This window comes from Kryptolebias marmoratus, linkage group LG24 (genome assembly GCF_001649575.2).
Source record: "Kryptolebias marmoratus isolate JLee-2015 linkage group LG24, ASM164957v2, whole genome shotgun sequence".
Taxonomy (NCBI): Eukaryota; Metazoa; Chordata; class Actinopteri; order Cyprinodontiformes; family Rivulidae; genus Kryptolebias; species Kryptolebias marmoratus.
The window spans coordinates 11,269,684-11,290,988 of NC_051453.1; the positions used below are offsets into that span (position 1 = coordinate 11,269,684).

Consider the following 21,305-nt stretch of genomic DNA (forward strand, 5'->3'; position numbering starts at 1 on the left):
TTATCAATTTATATCGGCTTTATTTGATCTCTTGCAACATTCAGAGAGGAAACATGCTGTTAGCAATAATTAACCTTTAAATCTAATTTCTGGAGCTCAATTAATGACCCGAACTGGGTGTTTCGGGACCCACACTGGGGTCGCGACCCCAATTTTGTAAAACACCAATTAGATCATCTTTGTGAATATTATAATCTGACCAAAAACGCTTTCAGTTTATCTAGCTGGGGGGGCAGAGGATTTGGTACCGGTGCTGAGAGGCGGAGGATCGCGCTGACAGGAGACCGAGGCGGACCCCCTCCCCTCCGCCTTGTGCGACACATATTCTGCGGTAAAGATGGCGGCGTCAGAGGGGCGCACAGCGGCCGGACAACGGCGAAGCGGCTCCGATTAGGTCCGATTTGATCGCCTCTTGCTCGTCGGGTAGCTTCGGTTACTGCAAGGCTGCCGTCTGGACCAAGCGGAACGGAGATAGTCGCTGCCACACGCCGGGGTTGCGGTTTTATTGTTAGAGGCGGGCTGGGTGGGTTTCGCTCGTAGCTGCTAGCATTAGCCGAACGAGCTAACAGCGACTCGTTCCGTCGGGAGGAGAGCACCGGGGAGGGGGATTCGGGTTTAGGCCGCACCAGCACGGGGGAATGTGAGCCAGAGGTGCGCGGTGGCGGTTGCTTGCTTCGTCCCGAACGTCCTCACACGAAACTACCGGAATGGGACAGCAGGTAGGCCGCGTCGGTGAGGTTACATCGACCGGGCTCCAGCCACCACAGCCCCACGCGTCCCAACCACACCAGGGGAAGGGGAACCGGGGGAGCGTCGCCGGGAGGAGACCCCGAGAATCCGGCTGTAGCACCGGGACGCCGCCGGGCAGGGCGACTGCTGTGAACGCCCTCGATCCTGGAATAAATATATTCACGCAGCATTCAGGTAAAGAAAAAGATATGCTGATTAAGAAATGTGGGAGCATTATTTTACTTGCTATTTGTTTGCTGCTGTTGGATTTCTGTTAGCGGAAATAGCTACGGTATCCCAGATTATTAGCTTTCAGTGTTATTCTGATTTTATGTATCTGCTGTCTTTGTGTGCAGAAAGAAAGCTTACTGTCATGCCTAAATCAATCCTTAAAAGCTCAGCTCTTGTAAAATGCTTAAAAGTCATCAAATCTGTTTGTTGTTTGTATCCTCTGGTTCCCAAAGTGGGGATCGTGACCCCGCTGTGGGTCATGAAACACCAAGTTGGGGGTCTTGATGTGCTCTCCAGAAATCACATTACTATTAAGAAAGCAAGCCCATTTTTCGCCTCTTACAAGACAGAAACACTACTTAATGTAATGGTTGTTTAAGCAGTTGATGTCATTATGTACTTATTTAATTGGCTCGTTTGCAATATTTATACTCTTTAACCAGCTCTATTCAGGCTCAGGAGTTCCTGCTACTTCTATTTTGTAGCTCAGGATCAGGATAAGATATCTAGATAGAATCACTGATCATTGCATTAAGTAGCTGAGTAGTTTTCCCACTAAATTAACTCGCTTTATAAGCTTCTGCTACATCTAGTGGTGGCTGATCTGCGATTAATGGTAATAAAAATAACAACATACCTGCCACATATTTTGCATTTCTTTGTCATAATGCAATTCTCACAGAGAATCCTTCACCTCCACATTTGCTGCATCAGTGCATACTTTAATACATTTGTAGTACACTTCGTGTCATGTTGGAAGTTTCCAAACTTGCCGTTGGTTTTGTTTTGTTTATTTGCACAAGTTGTGGTTGCTTCACATGTGCAGCATTGATGTAAAAATTAAGTTTAGAACTGGCATAACTCGTCTAGTTTCCTTTTAAATCCTAGACCCGGCCCTCTTGAGCTGTCGCGGTGAGCTAGGGCACATAGAATGTGCAACCTTTTGGGAATGGAAGGCATTTTCAATTCCTGGCTCTCGCATCTCGAAAGTAACAGTCCTTGCAGACTGACAGACAAGCCCGCTAAGTGCCGCGCCGCTCGCTGTCGGCACTGTTCTGTTCTCTCCGATGTTGGGGCAAGAGGAGCCTTTTTATAGCCACCAGGATGCAGTCATACAGCCTCTTTGCAGAGAGACTGCAACTCTTCAAAGCGCACAATAATAGAACAAAGACTCTTTAAGTGGTGAAGCTTCGGCCTGTGCACTCAGCCTTCCACTCAGTATCAAAATGACTTTTTTCTATTAGTTTCTTCAGTTGTGATAAAGCGTTATGATACTATAAATTGTTGATTTGATCTTTTTTTAAGTTGAGCTCTTTATGAGTTTTATCAAACATAAAGGTATCTCAAAACAATAAGATTACTTTGGTAAAATGACTGTAAACTGTCAATTTAAAAATGAACAAGCAACCATCTTCTTCAGTCTGTAGTTACTTTTTTATTTTTTTGCTCAGTAATAGTTTGAATTGATGAAGCAGCTAAATTAGTTTAGTTTGACTGTGACTTTGTGGTAATCTTAACTTGTTCTGTCAAGGAGACTGAACAAAACAAGTGCACAATTACACACGCAAGCAGCAGTTGTGAGTCAGCCAGGGAGATGACATGTTATCTGATCTGATTTAATTATCAGTTTTGATTGTACAAATTTGCAGGAATTCCCTCTGAAAGCTACCAAGACTGAGACTGTGCTGAAGTAGCTGCATTAATTTATCTTTTTGCCCAATAAACGTCAAACTAACGTTCATTAAGGTTATGCTTTCCAACAGTGCTGCCCGTTTTTCCATTAATAATCGGCATTGGGTAAACACACATCTGTCACAGTATCAGCAGGCCTGAAACCAATCAGTCTGTTCAGATTAAACCCACTGATTGAAATTTATTTGCCTGACCCTGTAAGCTCCTATGTTTATATCTCATTTTTAGTATGAACGAATTGTTCAGAATCTGTACCTTTTTGACTTCTGTTTAATAGGCAGGATGAATTTGTTGCCTATCTAAAGTTTGCGTCAGTTTTCTTCAGCTCGTTTCTAATGCAGCCTCCTTGCTTTCCCGTAGGACTGTACTGAACTCACAGGATAGGCAGATCAGCTAAAAACACTGAGCTACACAAGGTCAGACAAAGAGCAGACCACCACTGTGCTGATTCAAAGGGAGCCGGCTCAACAGACTCCCTCTTGAAGTATTGGTTCCATTGTTGCGTTGGCGAATCAGCGGCTGCGGGATATTGATGGTTTCTCCCTTTGCTTTGTCAGGATTTCAGAGATCTCGGTTTCTGCAGAGGGTTCAAGTGATGCGCACACTAGATTGATTTGTGCAGTGACGGCATAAAGAAATGGTAGCGGTGCCTCTGAAGGTTATTTTTGTCAACTCTACAAAACGACTGAGATCTTAACAGATCAAGGAAATTGGGGCAGATGAGTGGATTGGGATATTTTGCTGGCTGGATTACTGATGAGGCACACAGAGCCACCTCTACCTAAACAGCAATACTGTTAAAGCTGCCCTGAAGGGAAAAGAGGTTCCTTTATCGAGGCTTTAACAACCTAAGCTGATTTGCATCATGGATGAAATTAGATTAGAGACAAATCCACTTTTCTATCGGCTCTATGCGCTGAAACCCCAACAATCAGGATAAGTATAACCAGAAGCATAGCATCAGGGTAAGGACAGTTCAAACATTTTACTGCCTAATGGTGAGATTTTCATGGGTTTTAAAAGATAATATGTTTTAGTAAAGATTAGGCGTGGGTAAAAAGAAACCTCTTCATACTGCCTGTTATTAACCACTAGGAGGAGCCGTGGCTCACCACCTTATAGGGTTAAAAATTAGGGCTAAACAGGTGAAGTTAACTGATTGTCTCAGACCTGACATTAATTGTGTTGAGATCAATGCACTTAAAAGCAAAAAGTGTTGTGCAGCAGAGGATTTTAGTCAAAATGATTAATGGTGCATTCAATATACAGAAAATAAACACTATAATGGTTGCAATAAATAATGTATGTCTCCATGCCGCCTTCCTCATCCAAAGCCTGTTCTTTTTTTTTAAAGCCAACTACAAAGTTTGTCTTTCCTTCAGACTGAGCCTTTGCCTCCACCCTCTCGAGTTGATCAGCTCTGCTTGAACACTACTTCAGCCTCTGATAAACCCTGGCCGCTACAAAAGGCCTCTATTCAAATCTGTCTAAGAGGAATAAAATACCCATTAATTCCTAAAGCCTCTGACAAAATATGCGGTAAACGGTTTCAATGCAGACATTTCATTGATTTGTGGGTGATTTCTCTTCTGTCACGCTGAATGAATTGGTGAAGATTTAACGTTTAACCTCTTAAGAGCCGTTTATTCTCCCAAAGTTTCTTTTTTTTTCATCTTATGAATGCACGCTCCAGTTTCTCATCTCAAAGTTGCAGCCTTAAGCCTTTGCATCTGCTACCAGTCTGCTTTAATCTTTTCGTCTTTTTTTTTTTTTTTTTTTTTTCCAAAAACTGCAGGTCTGGTTTTTATTCCTTGGCCTCGACTCCAGTGCTTTTATCATTAAAGGGTGCAGATTAATCGGAGCTGTTAGTGATTGGCTGTGCAGATGGGAAATCAATCCTCGCATCTGTCACCCTGAAGACACTCACTGCTTTAAACTCTGCTGAATGGTTTAGCTAAATTGTTGCAGTAGCTTAGTTTTTGTTTGTTTTTTTTGTTTTTTTTTTTACTATTGCACTCCAATAGTGTTTCGGGAAGAAAATAATCTCGATTTAGAGGGAAAGGAAAAAAGACAGTGTCTGTGCCAAGCCTGTTTATCATGGTCTGCTGACGACTCTGCTGCTGGCATTATCATCGCTGCTTATCTTGTGGGTTGCAGGCTGAGAACTTGGCTGGAAATGCACTTCTTTTTTTACACGCTTACTATAGGTGCTCACATGTATGTTATTTACACATACATACGCCTTTCCGTAGTTCCTTCCGTACTTATTGGTGAGTTTGTAAAATTGTTAAATCTTTGTTGAGGATTAAGCATCCTCTGCTTCTTCAGCACAATCATCCACCGGCTGACTAGTCAGTCAAAAGCCCTTTAATCTGGTTTCCTTGTGGGACTACTGTCCTCATATGTCCTGCTCTGATGCTTGTCATTACGCTAACAAAAGGCAATCCAAACGTCCTGGTTTTACAAGGCTTTTAAAGATTAATTAGGTTATATTAAATTTAAGAAGGCAGCACAAGCTAGAAGTCATCGATATTTCTTAGTTGAGCGATTTAAGTGGAGTTAAAGTCTTCCCTTTTGGATCTGGTTGTGTTTTTTTTTTTTTTTTTTTTTTCAGAGGTGATTAGGTGTAAAGCAGGTAAAACCTACACCAAAGGACAGCTTAACGACGCCACAGACGGCTTAGATTCAGACATCCGGATGTATCCACGGATTCTTTTGCAACACCTCACTCCGAGGAGGTGGAGACAAGGAGAGTTTCCGTTTAGGCTTACAGTGAATCAGTTGTAGGGAGCACCTTTTTTTTCTGTGGAGGAGTTAGTAACAAAACCACACCACAAGCAGAAATGTATAGTCCTCTCTGTCAGAGAAATGACTTGATGCGTTGACGAGAATGTACAAAGCACCGTTCTGATGTCAGTCGTCACATATTTTCTCTGGAGGCTAAAAGGTCTGAGACACTGAAAGATATTAAACTATCTTTAAATGCAGATGCCTTTTTTTGTTTCTTCACCAAGCATAGAAGACATATTGATGACTTCAGAATGTTTCTATTTTGGTGTAGTAGGTTTATCTAAATATAGTTGGGGAAAGGAGCAAGGAAAACTACAAGAAACATACCGCTGCTGTATTAGGGCAGTTTGTTTCTCTTTAAATCATCATATGCCACTAATCCTCTACTGTCACATAAAGAAGCACTTAGCTCGGTTGCCAGCACACCTAAAGGGAAGCACTTAAAGCCCATTATTAGCCCATAATAAGCCCTGAGAGGGGCAGGGCAGGGAGAGTCAGGGGTTAGGGCTCCATGCTGTTCCTCTGCCCCATCACTTTAGGCGGATGTTTGTTTACTTCCTATTTCCTTGCAGACAGCAGACATGACAGCCACATAGAGAACTCGTGAAGAGAGGGGTAAACTTGCTCTGCGTGCACAGTACATATTTTTGTGTAGTCATTAAGTTCATTGAGAAGCAAAAAAAATACACAAAAGTGCAGTTTGCTCCTGAACTAAATGCCACATAAGCGAGCCGAATAATTGTTTTGGCATTAAGATGAACAAATGTCCTGAGTCTGTCTGCTCACACTTGTGATCCGGCTTTAATGAGCCAATTGTCCTTTGTGTAGTCCTCATGAACAACAGACTCGCCTCTCTGACTGTCTCTTTGTTGACTTCTCAGAATCCAGATGAATAGCTCATAATGTTTGTGACGAGAAAAGACAAAATGTTTTTAGTGACGTTTCGTTTAACTTTTTAGTTAATTGAGACATTAAACATTTACAGAAAACTTTCCACATGAAGTGTAGGAATTTGGGAAACTTTTATTATAAAAGTTCTGTACTGAAAGTGCTAGATATCCTTTTTCACTTATGGTTATTAATTTGTTTTAAACTCTCTTGGTTGCTTTTTATTTGCCATACCTGGTTGCATCAGTGCTTTATTTCTGTTGTATATCTGAAACTACAACAGACACACAAACTATCACACAAAACAAACTGTGCCTATGATTCTATTATAAAACGATCTCTGTTTTTGTCTGTCAGCTGTTCAAAAACACACAACACAACAGAGAAAATGAAAAGCCTAGCGTTCCTTGAAGGGATGATTATCACCCATTGCGTTTCATGCTGGAGTTTTGCACTAAGATCACTTAATTTGTCCAGAAATCATGGAGCTGTAGCCATTTTGGTCAAACCTTGAAAATAGTGTTACTCTGTTTTGTGTGATATCACACTAAGACTATGTGTTGGGGGTGATTCAGCTTCTACCACATACAATTTTAGCTCAATATCTGTAAAATTGACTGAGTTGTGGCCATTTTTAGATTTTTCTAAGGGTATTTGGGCATCTTGAATTGAGTTGGCTACAAAAGTTAATCAGTTGTAGATGTACATCAAATGGGTATTTCCTGAAAAGTTTTATTAAAATCCAGCCAGTGGTTCATGACATATTTTGGTAACAGTCACTCAAAGGCACAAACACACATTGACATAAACATTTTCATCCACCAGGCAATATAAAGATATTTTCAGACTTCTTAGATCAGAAAACCAGTTCTTTGTGTTTGAACAGTTACTAAGTTATCAATCATTTTTATTTCTTGTTTTGTTTTTTTTTTGGACAAATTTTGACAGAATCTTCCACTGTACAAGTTTCTGATCAACCCTATTTTAATCCCAGTCTTCGCCCACATATTTATTTTGTTTCTGTCCGTTACTTAAACGTCTCTGAAGTTCTGATATGTCTCAGTTTTGGTGTGATTAGATCACAGTCGGAACAAAGGGGGGTTTATGTGTCTGTGACTCCCACTTATTTTTTCCTGTCTGTGAGTAAGTCACAGGATCTGATCTGGCCTGTCATGGAGGCTTATGCAATGTCTTGTATACGTGGGTCTCATCCGCAACATTGTCTGAGGGTTTTGTTCAAGCTTCCTGCAGACAGCCGCCCGTTTATCTCAGCACCACAATCACTATGTGGAAAGTTATTTCTGGATGTCACGCTGCCGCGTTTTATTCTCCTGCAGCTAAAAATAAAACCTAAGCTCGCTGCTCGTGGACTTCAGTTACAAACAGTATTGTTTTTGATAAGGGTGTTTAAGTGATGTTATTGTGTTTAATACTTTGGCACAAGCTGGTTAGTTGTTGGATTGACAGTTTTATAGATGCTCTGAGGCGCAAACATTCAAACAGCTGCAGGGATGGCCTGAGGAAATTGTGTCACCACTGATTTGTGCCATGTGGATGTGCGTTTCTGCGTGTTATGTGTGCTTTGAGAGGAGGGTCACCTCTGTCGCAGCTGCTCTGGGGGTGCAGGCTTGGCATGCCCCCTCGGTCTTGCAAACACCCCGTGCGCCCTGCTGAAACACAAAGCCTTGGTTTCTTCAGATTGCACATGTGCCGCTGCTCGCCCCGGCACCCACTGAGGCACCCGGGCGGGCACACGACATACCCCACGCAGGCCAGCTGCACCCTCAATCACACGTTTCAGCACGTTGGATTTGAGTAGAGCTGAGGAGAATGGCATCTTGCTGCCAGTCAAGTCTAAGAGGATTTAAAAGTAATTTCAGGCTAATAAAAACACTTTTGTAATTAAAGCGTATTATTATTTGAGCCTTGGAAAACTTTACTAATTAGTAATGGAGCTACTTATGCCTTTTTTTTCTTTCTTTCGTTTTTTGTTTGTAATGACTGAAATTTTAAGATTCTTCAGATTCAGACCTTTTGACAAATATTTACGGCCTAATATCACTATATCATTAAAACATTCCTGAGAGAGTGATGTGATACGTAGCTGTGTAACAGGAGCAGCTCTGACAGTTGGTTTGGCCTGGCTGCAGCAGTTGCAGTCAAGCTCGCTTGCACACGTTTACGAACCCCCCCCTACACACACACACAGAAAAAAGTGTGGGTCAATTGGACCTCTCCCTCTTGAGGAAAACCATCTGCTGTTGGCCACAGCATCGGTTCAGTCCCTGTGCACTCCCACACCATACATACGCACACATTCATTGCATTCAGCTCGACTTTCCTTTACGCCGTATTCCCCAAGCTCCATGCATGCCCCGCTTCCACTACATGTTTCCTTGTGCCCTCCCCTTACCGATTTTTTTTTTTTTTGCCATCACTCGGAGTGCTTTAGACTTCAGAGACCATAGGATGTCTGTTCTCCATGTGGACCTGGAAGTCTGATCACTCTCAGGCCACATCAAAGCTCGAAGGAAGTTTTCAGCAGGAGGCTGAGCGTCTCTGCTGTAATGTCAGACTTTCAGGCAACTTAATTCAACTTTTCCTTGGGATGTGTTGTTTTGGCCTTTCTACTTTGTCAGGAAGTTTTTGGGTTTTTGTCGTCTGAGACACTAAGGTCATCAAGACAACAGTGGTATTTCTCTGCATACTGGAACCAGTAACTAACCCAGACCGGAGCAGAAGATGTACTGGGAGTTGTGGCTGAGCCAGGTCACAGCCAGTGCTGCGCTGCAGTGCATGCTGCTTCAGAACAAAGGTGGGCAAACCTTTTAGACCGATACGCTGTTGGAAAATGAAATCAGATTTTCAGTTTTCTTTAATATCTATTTGTGTAGCTCATGCCTTGGAAAACGAGTGCTTGAAACATAAAGACAAATAATAAAAAACGTTTATTTTAACTATAAACCTGTGCTGCTTCTGCAACATAAGAGCAACAAACCTTTTACTGTAGGTTTTACTAGACCAATATAAACTTGGAATTTCAAATTGAATTTCACAATATAATGGTAAACGGCTTGCACTTGTATAGCGTTTTATCTGGTCCAAGGACCAGAAAAAGCCTCACACTTCAGTCAGTCATTCATATAAATTGACATTTGACACTTTGTTGCTGTTTATGTTGAAAATAACGTAGCAGAACTGTTTAGGTATTTATTCTGAAGCCGATCCTGCAGGAGGACTCCGCTGCTTTTAAAACATTGATCTGATTGTCTTCACATTAATAGCATATGGTGTAGCAAAGAAAAAAGCAATCTTTGTTATTTATATTCTTGCCATAGTTTGGACTTTCCGTTGCTTAGTTTCTTTATAAACACAAAGAAACTACAGCCTTCAGAGCATACGGATACATTTGTAAACACTGAATGCTTTTTAGAAGTTGGCTTGTGGCTTTGAATTGCTTTAAAATGTGTATTCTAGAGGAGGTTAGTGAGATTTAAATTGCACATTGTTTTGTCTTGTTTTGTAATTACTATTTGTTTAAAAAAAAAACACTAGCCTGAGTGGATGGAGCTAACTGTGCTTTTTGCTGAGAGTAAACCTAATCCTCTTGGTTGTTTGGCGTGTGTTTCACCTGATTTTAATGCTACATTACAGCATTTTTATGGGCCTGCAGTTGCTTGTACCACGGTGCTGCTTCTCCAGCCCTAACCCATTCCATTACAATCTTCCTCCAGTCACTCAGCTGCTGTCCAGACACGCAGCAACTTTGGCAGCTGCTACTGAATGCATGTCTTAGCTATGCATGTAGTAACTAATCATTGTGTTACAGTGGGTGTGTGTCTTTTAACTTCCTGTGTAAATTTCTCCCACCCCGTTTGCTTGTTGCTCCTCCCTCCTTTGTTGGTTACGTGCACGTGTTTAAAAAAAAAAAACTCTCCCTCATTAGATATTAACCTGGCACAGGGTGGACACAGCAGACTTCTTTGTGTAGCTGGTGATCACGGTGCTGTTCTGAGAGCAGATTGAGTGAAGTGATGCTTTTGAGGTGCTTGCAGGCGAGCAGTAGCTTTGAAGATGAATGGGCAGGTCGGAGCGGCCTTCAGCTCCGTACAGGGTTCAGGCAGGAGACGCAGCCTGGACAGACAGGTAGATTGTCTGTGGGAATACTAGGATGCTTGATGCCTTTAAGTTAGAGAAACTTTTTCTGTCCAGTGTCTTTTTTTTTCTTACCTTAGTGTGCATTTACAGTCCCAGACTCTTTTGTTCACCTTTGACCTGTGTCGTTCGCTGACTCTTTATTTCTCCTTTCTCCCAGAAGTTCTGACAGAGGCAGTGCGTTGGAGCTCGAAGGAGAACCTGCTGGGGGCGGCTGAGAGTGACCCCAACCTCTTTGTTGCACTTTATGACTTTGTCGCAAGTGGAGACAACACGCTCAGCATCACCAAAGGTAAATAAGAAGACAATTTAGTTAGCTTGGTTACAAGTTCTTTTGTTGGGTATGTTATGGGTATGTTATTTTTCTGCTACTTGTCACTACGATTTTACGTCATAAACTGAAACTTGAACGATTTTTGCTCTACTGCATTTTTTTTCCATGTATCATCATGTGTTGTTGTTGCTCAGCAACATAATTTAACTCCTCTTTGTGATGTTTTATTTACTTTTCGACCTCACCTTCAGAAGAAACACAATTAATTGCAACAGAACAGAAGGTGGAGTCATCAGTAACATATTTCAGGTGGAGGTAGGGATTGGCACATTGGCATCTCTTAAGATCGATGCTCTTGAGTTGAAGCGTAGTTAATCCAGAAGAATGTTGCGTGCCAGTAACATTTTCCTCATTACGTAAGCAGGTAACAAAGCCAACAAACCACTTTTAATTATTTTACATCATATATGAGGTACATTTTGCGTACTTTATTATTAGCTGGAGGCAAAAACAGGTGCAAACTGTACAACAGGAAAAACTGGTCATATTCTGTGTCCTGTACACACACTCCTTCCTCAGTTCAGACGTCTTTCTTCTTATTTAGCAGCTGAAACGAGCTATTATCAGAGAGGCTTGTGTCTCCAGCTGATGTAAAGTGTTCAACGTGGCACTGTTTTAAGTCAACATTTTAAGACTTCCATGGCAGCTGCCTGAGATGGAAATGATGTTCAAACTCTGAGTCATGGAGTAAATCTGAGATTTCTTCCCACATGCAAGCATACATGTGCTTTCAGGCTTCTCTGCACATTTCCCGTCCGCCCCACCGTTCCCTCCGTCACATGGAACGAAACCCGCTGCCTCTGATGCCGAAGTCATACAAAATCAGTTCGACTGCAATAACAACAGGTGGATAAGAACAGAAGGAGGGCACGTCTGCACGTTGTCATGGTCTATTCTTCATGCCAGGCCAGAAAAGCAAAGCCAGACCAGAGCTCTCCTTTCGTGCCCGGCATGAAGACACGAGGCAGTCAGTGTTTCCAGTCCCTCCTGACGTTGGAGGCACACAAAGAGTGGACCAGTGGGTTGGGAGGCTGGATGGGGATAATCATCTGTTTATTCTTCGATTGTTTCAAGAGTGAAACCTGTAGTTCTATTTGTCTGTCTAACCTGGCTGCCGTAGCAGGTTTTTATGTAGTGTTTATTTTATTGGAATGCTCTGTTCAGTGTCACACCAAAAACTTTTTAAAGTAGCGTTTCAGAGTTTTAGGAGTTGCGCAACTCAGGGCAACCAGACTTAACTAAACAGTGTGTCGATGCAATTCAGATGCCAAATAAGAAAACTGGATTGTTTTTGCAAAAACCTTTCACTCTTCAAGCTGAACATTTAACAACAATACAAAGGTTCCTGTTTCTTATAACTTTTCTGAAGTTGCTGGGTATCTAATAGGCTTTTAAATCAATTTGTTTACCCTGTTTGGTCTGTTTGTCTTTTTTTTGTTGTTGTTATTATTTTGTTTTCATCTTACCCTGCATCCAGCTGGCAGGACTGATGCCTGCTCCATTCAGTGTTTTGACAAACTGATAACTCCTTTCAGCACATCAGCCGTCTCCACTCCCTCATGCATCCCGCACCGACGTCAGAGACAGACAACAGACTGTCTCTACATGCCTGGCTTTGCCTCGCCCTTCATGACAAATATGCTTTTCAACTACCTCTATCGTTGTTGCGGTCTTTGATTTTACCAAAAGGCCTCCTGCTTTTAAAGGACTTGTTTTTCACATGTTTAGGGACATTCATTGAGGACTTGTATCGTTGATGAGAAAATTAGGGTCACATTGGCAGTAGATGTTGGTTTAATCAAAGCTGTGATTGTGTCTTTGCGCTGGAATTTTGCAGACCATTATTCCACCTTGTGTTTCCAGGTGAGAAGCTGCGTGTGCTGGGCTACAACCAGAATGGGGAGTGGAGTGAAGTGCGGTCTAAGAACGGTCAGGGTTGGGTCCCCTCCAACTACATCACACCTGTAAACAGCCTGGAGAAGCACAGCTGGTACCATGGGCCCGTGTCCCGCAGCGCTGCAGAGTACCTGCTGTCCTCCCTCATCAATGGCAGTTTTCTGGTCAGGGAAAGTGAAAGCAGCCCCGGGCAGCTGTCCATATCTCTGCGCTATGAGGGCAGAGTGTACCACTACAGGATCAACACAGCCACTGATGGAAAGGTAGACTTTGGCTGACAAGAGTGCTCATTTTTGCTTCTGTTTGTTGTGCGACTTTAACCCGTGTTTACCACTTATCTTTTTGCTCAGGTGTATGTGACATCCGAAAGCCGATTTGCTACCCTTGCTGAGCTGGTCCACCACCACTCCACTGTACCCGATGGCCTGGTCACCACGCTACACTATCCCGCGCCCAAATGTAACAAGCCCACTGTGTACGGTGTGTCGCCCATCCACGACAAATGGGAGATGGAACGCACAGATATCACCATGAAGCACAAGCTAGGAGGAGGCCAGTATGGGGAGGTGTATGTTGGCGTTTGGAAGAAGTACAACCTGACGGTGGCTGTCAAAACACTCAAGGTTAGAATTGCCTTTTCTGCTAAACTAATTTGATTTTTATGGGATATATTTTACCTGAACTGGTTAGTTTAGAGTTCCTGTTTTCACTTAAGTAGCAGTAAAAAAGGGACATAGACATAAATGATTAAAGATCACCACCTGCAGGTAGTAGTAGGTATTACACATAATGTTCCCTCTGTTTTTTTTTTTTCCATCTAACTTACTAATGATGATTTTTGCTTCCTTTTTTGTTTGTCTGTGATGTCAGGAGGACACTATGGAAGTTGAAGAGTTTCTGAAAGAGGCAGCTGTTATGAAAGAGATAAAACACCCAAACCTCGTTCAGCTTCTTGGTCGGTATTAATTGGCAGAAACCTGTGTACCTCCGCTGTTTTTGCATTTGTTTTCACCACATTTTCACTCCCACAGGCGTGTGTACATTGGAGCCTCCTTTCTACATTGTGACAGAGTACATGCCACATGGCAACCTGCTGGATTACTTGAGAGATTGTGAAAAGGCGGAGGTGAACGCCGTGGTGCTGCTCTACATGGCCACACAGATCTCTTCTGCCATGGAGTACCTGGAGAAGAAAAACTTCATACACAGGTAAGGTCACAGCTTGCACGTTGCTGCAGATGTGTATATAAACACTTTCCCTTAAATTTAAAATTACTCATTTCTCTTCCTTTTTCCCCCACTGTTTCTTCAGGGATCTTGCTGCGAGAAATTGCCTGGTCGGAGAAAATCATGTCGTGAAAGTAGCAGACTTTGGTCTGAGCAGGCTGATGACCGGTGACACTTACACTGCTCACGCTGGAGCCAAGTTCCCCATCAAATGGACTGCACCAGAGAGCCTTGCATACAACACCTTCTCCATCAAGTCGGATGTCTGGGGTGAGTAAAACCTCTCCGTTTATTCTTACTTTAATATTTTTAAAAATTATGCTTGTATTGAGCTGTCCTTATTGATCTTTCTTGCAGCTTTTGGGGTTCTGCTCTGGGAAATTGCCACCTACGGGATGTCTCCGTACCCGGGCATTGATTTGTCTCAGGTCTACGATCTTCTGGAGAAAGGCTATCGCATGGAGCAGCCGGAGGGATGCCCACCCAAAGTTTATGAACTCATGAGGGCATGTGAGTTCCAGCTCTCTTGCATAACATTTATTGACAAAATTATGCTTATTGTTGAGAATGCAGATTTTAAAACCCGGACTGGATATTAAGCAGAATTTACTCCATTACAAAGTTTACATAATGTCCAGTTTAGTCCCTGTATACACAAAGCATATGACTGTGGGGAAAATTTAAAGCAAGCTGATAATGTTTCTTTGAGGTAACCAATGCAAAATAAACATTCAATAAATAAAATTTTGACAAAGAAGGGTCAAAACAATAGTGGACATGTCTGCATAGATAAACAACAATATGTAGGAACTTGAGTCAGTAAAGTGCAGCAGATTTAAGAGCCAATGACAGACGTTGTCACTAGCAGTCTTTGTAAAAGTGACTTAATTTCCTGTTTGCTGCAAATCATGTTGGTGTTATTACTCACCTGAAACTGAGTATTCCCAGTGTTCAAACGTATCTGATACAACTACTTGAGATTGTTCACCTTTCTTTCTTTTACTAAACTATATATTTGTGTCCTTCTACCAGGCTGGCAGTGGAGCCCTTTAGATCGGCCTTCGTTTGCAGAGATACACCAAGCCTTTGAGACGATGTTTCATGATTCCAGCATTTCTGAAGGTACCTTATTGTCAGTTTCTTCTCTGTTCTCAAGCTTTCATTACACTTTAAAATCTGAATTGATTAGTTTTAGATCAAACTAAGCCTTAAAAATTTTCAAAATGCGTGAGAAGCTGACGTCAGAGTAAAGAGGTCAATAAACATACAGTAAATAAATGATGTTGGCTGCCTGTCAACAAACTATTTTCTTCTTTGCACTTTGCAGAGGTTGCGGAAGAGCTCTGTAAAACCTCTTCTGGTCACTGCGGATCAATGCACTCTTTCAGTCACGACACACCCCTGTTGCCCTCCAAATCCCGCCCACTCCCCAAGCACACAGAAAACAAGGAAAACATTGAGGGTGGAATGGACGGGCATGCCGACCACGGCGCACACAGTCACTCAGGTACTGCCGGGCACCTCACTATCGACCGGTCGGGTACAGCGCTTTATGATTCTGCAGGTACGCCAGGAGATGACGACAAGCAGAAGCATCTGCAGCGCCGCAAAGCTCGCCGCCTGAGAAGAAGGGCTGTCATCTTCCTCACCAACTGATCGCCAGAATCTGGGTTTTCTTTCAATAAGCGCCTCCCGTTAAAAGTTATCACTCATTGGCCAACATCTCCAATAATGTTCTAACACATAAAACATCGATTCAAATTGTCTTTTAATCAGTGACGCTGCTAAATTCATATCCAACATTACTAGAAAGTAACAGAAAATTCAAGTCCTACCATAAAAGTAAACCTGAACAAGATATAAACATGTATTTGACAAAATGAAACATGATCAACAATAAAAAATAAACTGCAGAAATGCTTAAGTGTGTTTCCATCCTTACCATCATTCTTCTGTTCTGAGGGATAATGGATTAAAGAAAAAATCCATTACAACAGTCTCTGGTATCCAGTAACTCCAAAGAGCGTCTTCAATCACAGCTTACCGTTCTGCCGTATTCTTCAGCCTCTTCAGGCACTTTTTTCTTCCTGTCTGGCTTTGTTGTTACTTCTACTTTAATGGACAAAAATAGAACCATTTGAAATGTCTGTCTCTTTATAAAATAACTTCTCTTTGATTGTCTGGCGTTAAGAGAGCATTAGGTTTGTTTATTCAGCTGAACGACTTTCTTCATGTTAACAAAAAGATGTAAAGTTGTTTTCATGTTTAAATTTACATGATTTATTTTGTTGTTATTAATTTCTTTGTCTTAAAATGATTTGTACATTATTGTGTTAGCAAAACATATGTATTATATGTGAATTATTGCTTATTTATTTTTTAAAATGGCTTTTATTTATAACATTATTTATTGTTTATTCTTTTGTGTGTAAACTGGGCGTTCTCCTGTGTAACTGTGGCAATTCTGCTCAGCTTTTAAAGCTTGAGCAGTGTTCACCAATAAAAGAAAAAGGTCTTGTTCCTGAATTTATAAATCTAATAAAAGTGGCACAATGATATAAAGCTTTTAAGGCGGAAACGTAAAAGACCCAGAAACAGCAACAATTTTCATCTCAGAGACTGTATACAAATCACATCAAATATCACCTGTAAAGGAGAAGAAATGGCTTATATGCACATAGTATTGCTAAACAGAGAGATTAATGCAATAATTGGGGTGTTTTATCTACTGCTATTTGTAATTTTGTTTAGTTAAAATTACTTTATGTAATAAATTTGGTTTTAACAGTTTCTGTTCACAATATTCCTGTCCCATTTCCTGCTTATATTTCTATAAAAGTCACCATTATTGTCATTTTTTAAAAGAAGAAAAAGTCTCTTTAAGCCAGAATTACTCTATGAGTAGAAGAGTTTGCATAGTTAGTTGTGCGTTCACTTTGCTCCTAAATTGTTTAACTTCTCAGCTCTTACAAGAGCAACTTATAAATTATTGACTTCAAATATCTGTTCATCTTACTGGCATGGGCTCAAGTTTTCCATTCAGTCTCCTGAAACGCGGTTTCTTTGAGTCCCAAAGGAGGAACGAACAGCTTTTGCTATGAGAATATTTGATCCTTTTCAATAACATGCAGCTATTTGAGTGACGTTAATGTATTGATGTGATTATATTAAGTAACAGTTTGTGCTAACACTTTCCATTTCCTGTTCCAATGAACAAAGATGGGAAGGACTCCCTGTAAGGTCAGTTTTATCATTTGTAATTGGTTTGTTTTTTTCTCTCTCTTCAGGCTGGGCTTCCACTATTTTCGGGGGAGATGGCCGTTCAGGCAGCTCCCCGGCTCTGCCCCGAAAACAGCAGTCGAGGGATAAATCTCCCAGCAGCCTTTTGGAGGACTCACAAGATATTGGCACATTTACGCGAGACCGCAAGACTGGCTTCTTCAGCTCCTTCATGAGGAAGAAATCGTCGTCCTCTTCGTCATCTTCCCAACTCCAACAGAACCTCCCAACGCCACCCAAGAGGAGCAGCTCCTTCCGGGAGATGGAGACGCAGCCTCACAAGAAATACGAACCCACAGCTGATTTCAGCGCGCCGCCTCCGCTGCCCCAGTCAGACAGTTTAGGGGGCTTTTCCGCGTCTGCCTCGCCCTCTCACTCTCACGGGGAGCCCACCCAGGCCCAGTCTCGCTGCTGCGGCGCTGCTTTTGGACAAAAGCCTTCAGGCGGGGTTCTTGGATCTCAAATGCCGAGCGGCAGCAGCTGGAGTGGACTAGCTGGGTTTTTCACTCCGAGACTCATCAAAAAAACCCTGGGGCTACGGACCGGAAAGACCGCCTCCTCAGAAGAGGGTGGTGGCGGTGTAGTTGGAGGACCAAAACCTTTTCCCAGGTCCAATTCTACCTCCTCAATGTCATCTGGGTTACCAGACTTGGAGCGCATGGCTCTGACTTTACCTAGAAACCGCAGTGCTAAACCCCCTCTGGAAAGAACTGCCTCCACCACTTCTCAGCCAGAGAATGGGACCACACGACCCTCCGAATCTTTGTTGAGGAGGATGGATGAGGGTACTGCACAGATCAGGGAACGGCCAAAAGCTAAGCTGCTACCCCGAAGTGCTGCTGTAGGGTTGAGGGCCCCAGGAGTTGGAGGGGAGGTGGGAGAATCGGACGGTCTGTCTCGGGTCAAAGAAGCCCGGGAGGAGGGTGGAGGGCTGGACAGGCAGCAGAGCTGGTCGTCTCCCTCAAAGAACTCGAGTCTGTCGTCGGCCTCGGCAGGAGCGCCAACTCATAACCACAAAGTTCCAGTCCTGATCTCCCCCACGCTGAAGCATAGCCCAGCTGACGTGCACTTGGTCGGACTGGACTCTCAGGGGAACCGCTTTAAACTGCTGTCCGAGCACCAAGGAGAGCGGGACAGGCCTCGCCTCGTCAAGCCCAAGTGTGCCCCTCCACCCCCTCCCACTCTGCGCAGTCTGCAACAGTCCTACAGCGGTAACGGCGAGGAGCCCGTCAGCGCGTCGCCTGTAGAAATAAATGGGGACACGTTGAAAGGTCAGAGGTCGGGGCGAACGTCAGGTGGAGCGACGACAGGTAGACCGTCAGTGCCACCACCACAAGTGCCTCCTGCGTCTTCCTCCTCGTTTTCCTCCTCCTGTCCCGCCAGCACCAACACAACTCCCACCAAAATGGCCAACGGAGCCACCCCCACTGCCTCCTCGCACACCGCACCGTCCGCCGGCTCCAAAGTGGCGCTGCGGCGGACCCGGCAGCAGGTGGAGAGGGTGCCCCTCGAGCGGGTTAGCCGCGAGGCCCTGCTCGAGTGCGCCGAGGGCCTGAGCAGCGTGCTTTACGCCACCTCTGAAAGCCCCTCCAGCAGCCAGGTGCTGGACGCTGGCCACCAGCTGCTGGACTACTGCTCAGGTTACGTGGACTGCATCCCCCAGATGAGGAACAAATTTGCCTTTCGAGAGGTGGTGGGAAAGCTGGAGCTCAGCCTGCAGGAACTGAGGGCCTCGTCTTCTGGAGGTGGAGGGCTGAGCGGCGTCGGCTCCAACACTGTGCTGGAAAACCTACACAACTGTATTAAAGAGATTAGTGATGTGGTACAGAGGTAGCCACTGTGACGACACCGACTGACACCTCTACTAAGCAAATCACTTTTCCAGTTTTTTATGGTTTCGGTTCTGTCAACAGGTCTTTGGGGGACAAAATGAGACATCTCTAAAAGTACCTCAGAAATCACTACAAAATGTAATATTTTTTATTGTTTACAAAAACACGTTTCATAAAAATGCCAGTGTGGACACTAACTTTGCTCTCAACTGTACATATTGAGAAATGAAATGTTACACCAAGCTAAATGTGGTTCAAGTCACAACATGCAATGTTTTCCGACGAGTTTTCAAGCCTCTCTGTTAACTGAATGTCGAGCGTTATCAGCTGTGTGTTCAGCCAGGAAAGTAGGTTAAACTCACTCTGCTTATTTGTCTGTCACGCTGAGAAGTGATGGTGGCCGCAGCGAACAGGAGGAAAAACAGAAAAAGTGTTGTCCCGTCTTTAACTCGTTTCACAAGAATGTGACTCATCAGCTGGATGTATTGTTCACAGTGGAGCTCTGTGCTCCTTTTCTGGGGAAATCAAGTGACCATAAGCCATTTTTTTTAAAGCCATTGTAATGTAAATGTGTGGACTCAGCATCGGGATTCCTTATGATTTAAGGTTTAGGGTCTCAAATAGAAATATTTGTTCAGTTTACAGATTTTTTTTTTTTCTTAATCATTTTCATTTCAGTTTGTTTTCACAATCTAATTATGAATCTCGTAATTGTTGAAGCCTTTTATTTTTTTTGGAGACTAACGAACTGTGACATTTCCAGACAACCACCTATAGATTTAAAAAAAGACAGAAGGGCGTTCATCATGACTCCTCAGACCAAGAAAGGTATTTATTTGAAACAAACGACTGAACGCGGGGCGTCTTCTGTGACACCACCTTCGTCTTTCCCTGAGCGATCTGACTGATGTTCATATGGTGAAAACATCCAGCCCTCTAAATTATATCCTTATTTCAGTCATTGTTGCACATTGGATTGTTTTCCTGAACGATAAAAGAGCTCGGCGACGAGTGTGAAAGCACAGGGACGAATGTGAGCAGGCCGACAGTTTTATTTAATTTAATTTAAGTGTCCTTCACGGTATGGACAGCGCTGGATTCCCTGTAGCCTTGTCGTGGCCCGAGTGCCTCAAATTCTTTAACGCAGCGAGCGCAGAGACCTACTTTATACTAATCACACAGGACTGAACTCTCAGCAAACTGCAGTACGTCTTCAGCACACACGAGGATTTATTTGATTTCAAGAGAAATGCTTTTTGTTTGTTTGTTTGTTTGTTTTTTAGAATGTATGAACTTGAATTCTAAATTATTTTTGTTCAAAGCACAGACATATTTTGAGAGAGAGAGAAAATATGGAAATATTTGATTTATTTCATATCCATGGATAAAATGTATGTGTCCACAGAGTTTTTGTCTAAAGAGATGCATTTCAAGACTGCGGCTCGTCAGCCCAGACCTGACGATGCACTTTGAATGTAATAATCCTCACACATTTGACCAACTTTGTGTTGGTGAGGTGTTCAACTTTGCGTGTCTTTAATTTCTTTACGGTGCCGTATTTTCTATTTATTTTTATTTTATATAGAGATTTTTGTTTTAAATTACTGGCCCTGGTTTGAATTTTGATCACACTAATTAACAATTCAAAAACTGCTGCTCTGTTTTTTTGAGCACACAAAGCAAACACACACACACACACTAAGGTTTTCTACAATTGTTTGCTCCTCATCTTAATGTACACTGGATAAGGCCTCCGACACATCTGTTCGATGACACATATAAAGCATAGAAGTGCTGCGAAATCTGTAATCACAGCAGGTCCATAACACTTAAACAACCGTTAGTGATGGAAAAAAGGATCTCAGCTTATTCATTTCTTCTGTTCTTATGTGTCTTTAATATATGTCACTGTGGATTTAAAACTTATCATCCTTTATCATCATTTTTGGTGCCTTTTCATAAAATAAAGTATTTATGTTCCGTACGTAATGGTAATGGATTATTGAAGCACGAATCACTACAACGTTTCATTCATGCTAACTTGAAACCAGTCGGTGCACTTTGTTCAGTAAAATATGGCCGTTAACGCTACGAGCTCTGCCACGCTAAACTCAAACATTTGTTTTAATCTGAATCTATCCAGGTTTTGAACATAGAAATGTTTGTTGATTCACTGACTTGTGCTCTTGTTGCTTCTTGTTTTTTTTTTGCATCACAATAAAGCAGATTTCCCAGAAAGCCTTATTGAAAAA

At 42.7% G+C, this 21,305-nt stretch overlaps 1 protein-coding gene across 4 annotated transcripts; it reads left to right on the forward strand.

The window, feature by feature from the left end:
- The first annotated feature begins 146 nt into the window (after positions 1-146).
- abl2 (c-abl oncogene 2, non-receptor tyrosine kinase) lies at positions 147-21,305 on the forward strand. Of its 4 annotated transcripts, none has more exons than XM_017407355.3 (11): positions 147-924; positions 10,646-10,777; positions 12,683-12,978; positions 13,066-13,338; positions 13,586-13,670; positions 13,747-13,924; positions 14,028-14,212; positions 14,300-14,452; positions 14,975-15,064; positions 15,270-15,449; positions 17,230-21,305. In XM_017407355.3, exons 1-11 carry the CDS (start codon positions 708-710, stop codon positions 19,053-19,055), a joined length of 3,615 nt encoding a protein of 1,204 aa, XP_017262844.1. In that variant the 5' UTR covers positions 147-707; the 3' UTR covers positions 19,056-21,305. The 4 variants fall into 4 exon arrangements, with proteins under 4 accessions (XP_017262844.1, XP_017262846.1, XP_017262848.1 ...); XM_017407357.3 differs by having other exon boundaries at positions 10,649-10,777; XM_017407359.3 differs by lacking the exon at positions 147-924 and adding an exon at positions 10,264-10,476 and having other exon boundaries at positions 10,649-10,777.

Excerpts from the sequence above, each read along its gene's own strand:
- abl2 (XM_017407355.3), top strand. The coding sequence starts at position 708 with ATGGGACAGCAGGTAGGCCGCGTCGGTGAGGTTACATCGACCGGGCTC. Across the intron at positions 14,213-14,299 it reads CATCAAGTCGGATGTCTGGG|CTTTTGGGGTTCTGCTCTGG; the intron begins GTGAGTAAAACC and ends TCTTTCTTGCAG. Across the intron at positions 14,453-14,974 it reads TTATGAACTCATGAGGGCAT|GCTGGCAGTGGAGCCCTTTA; the intron begins GTGAGTTCCAGC and ends TCCTTCTACCAG.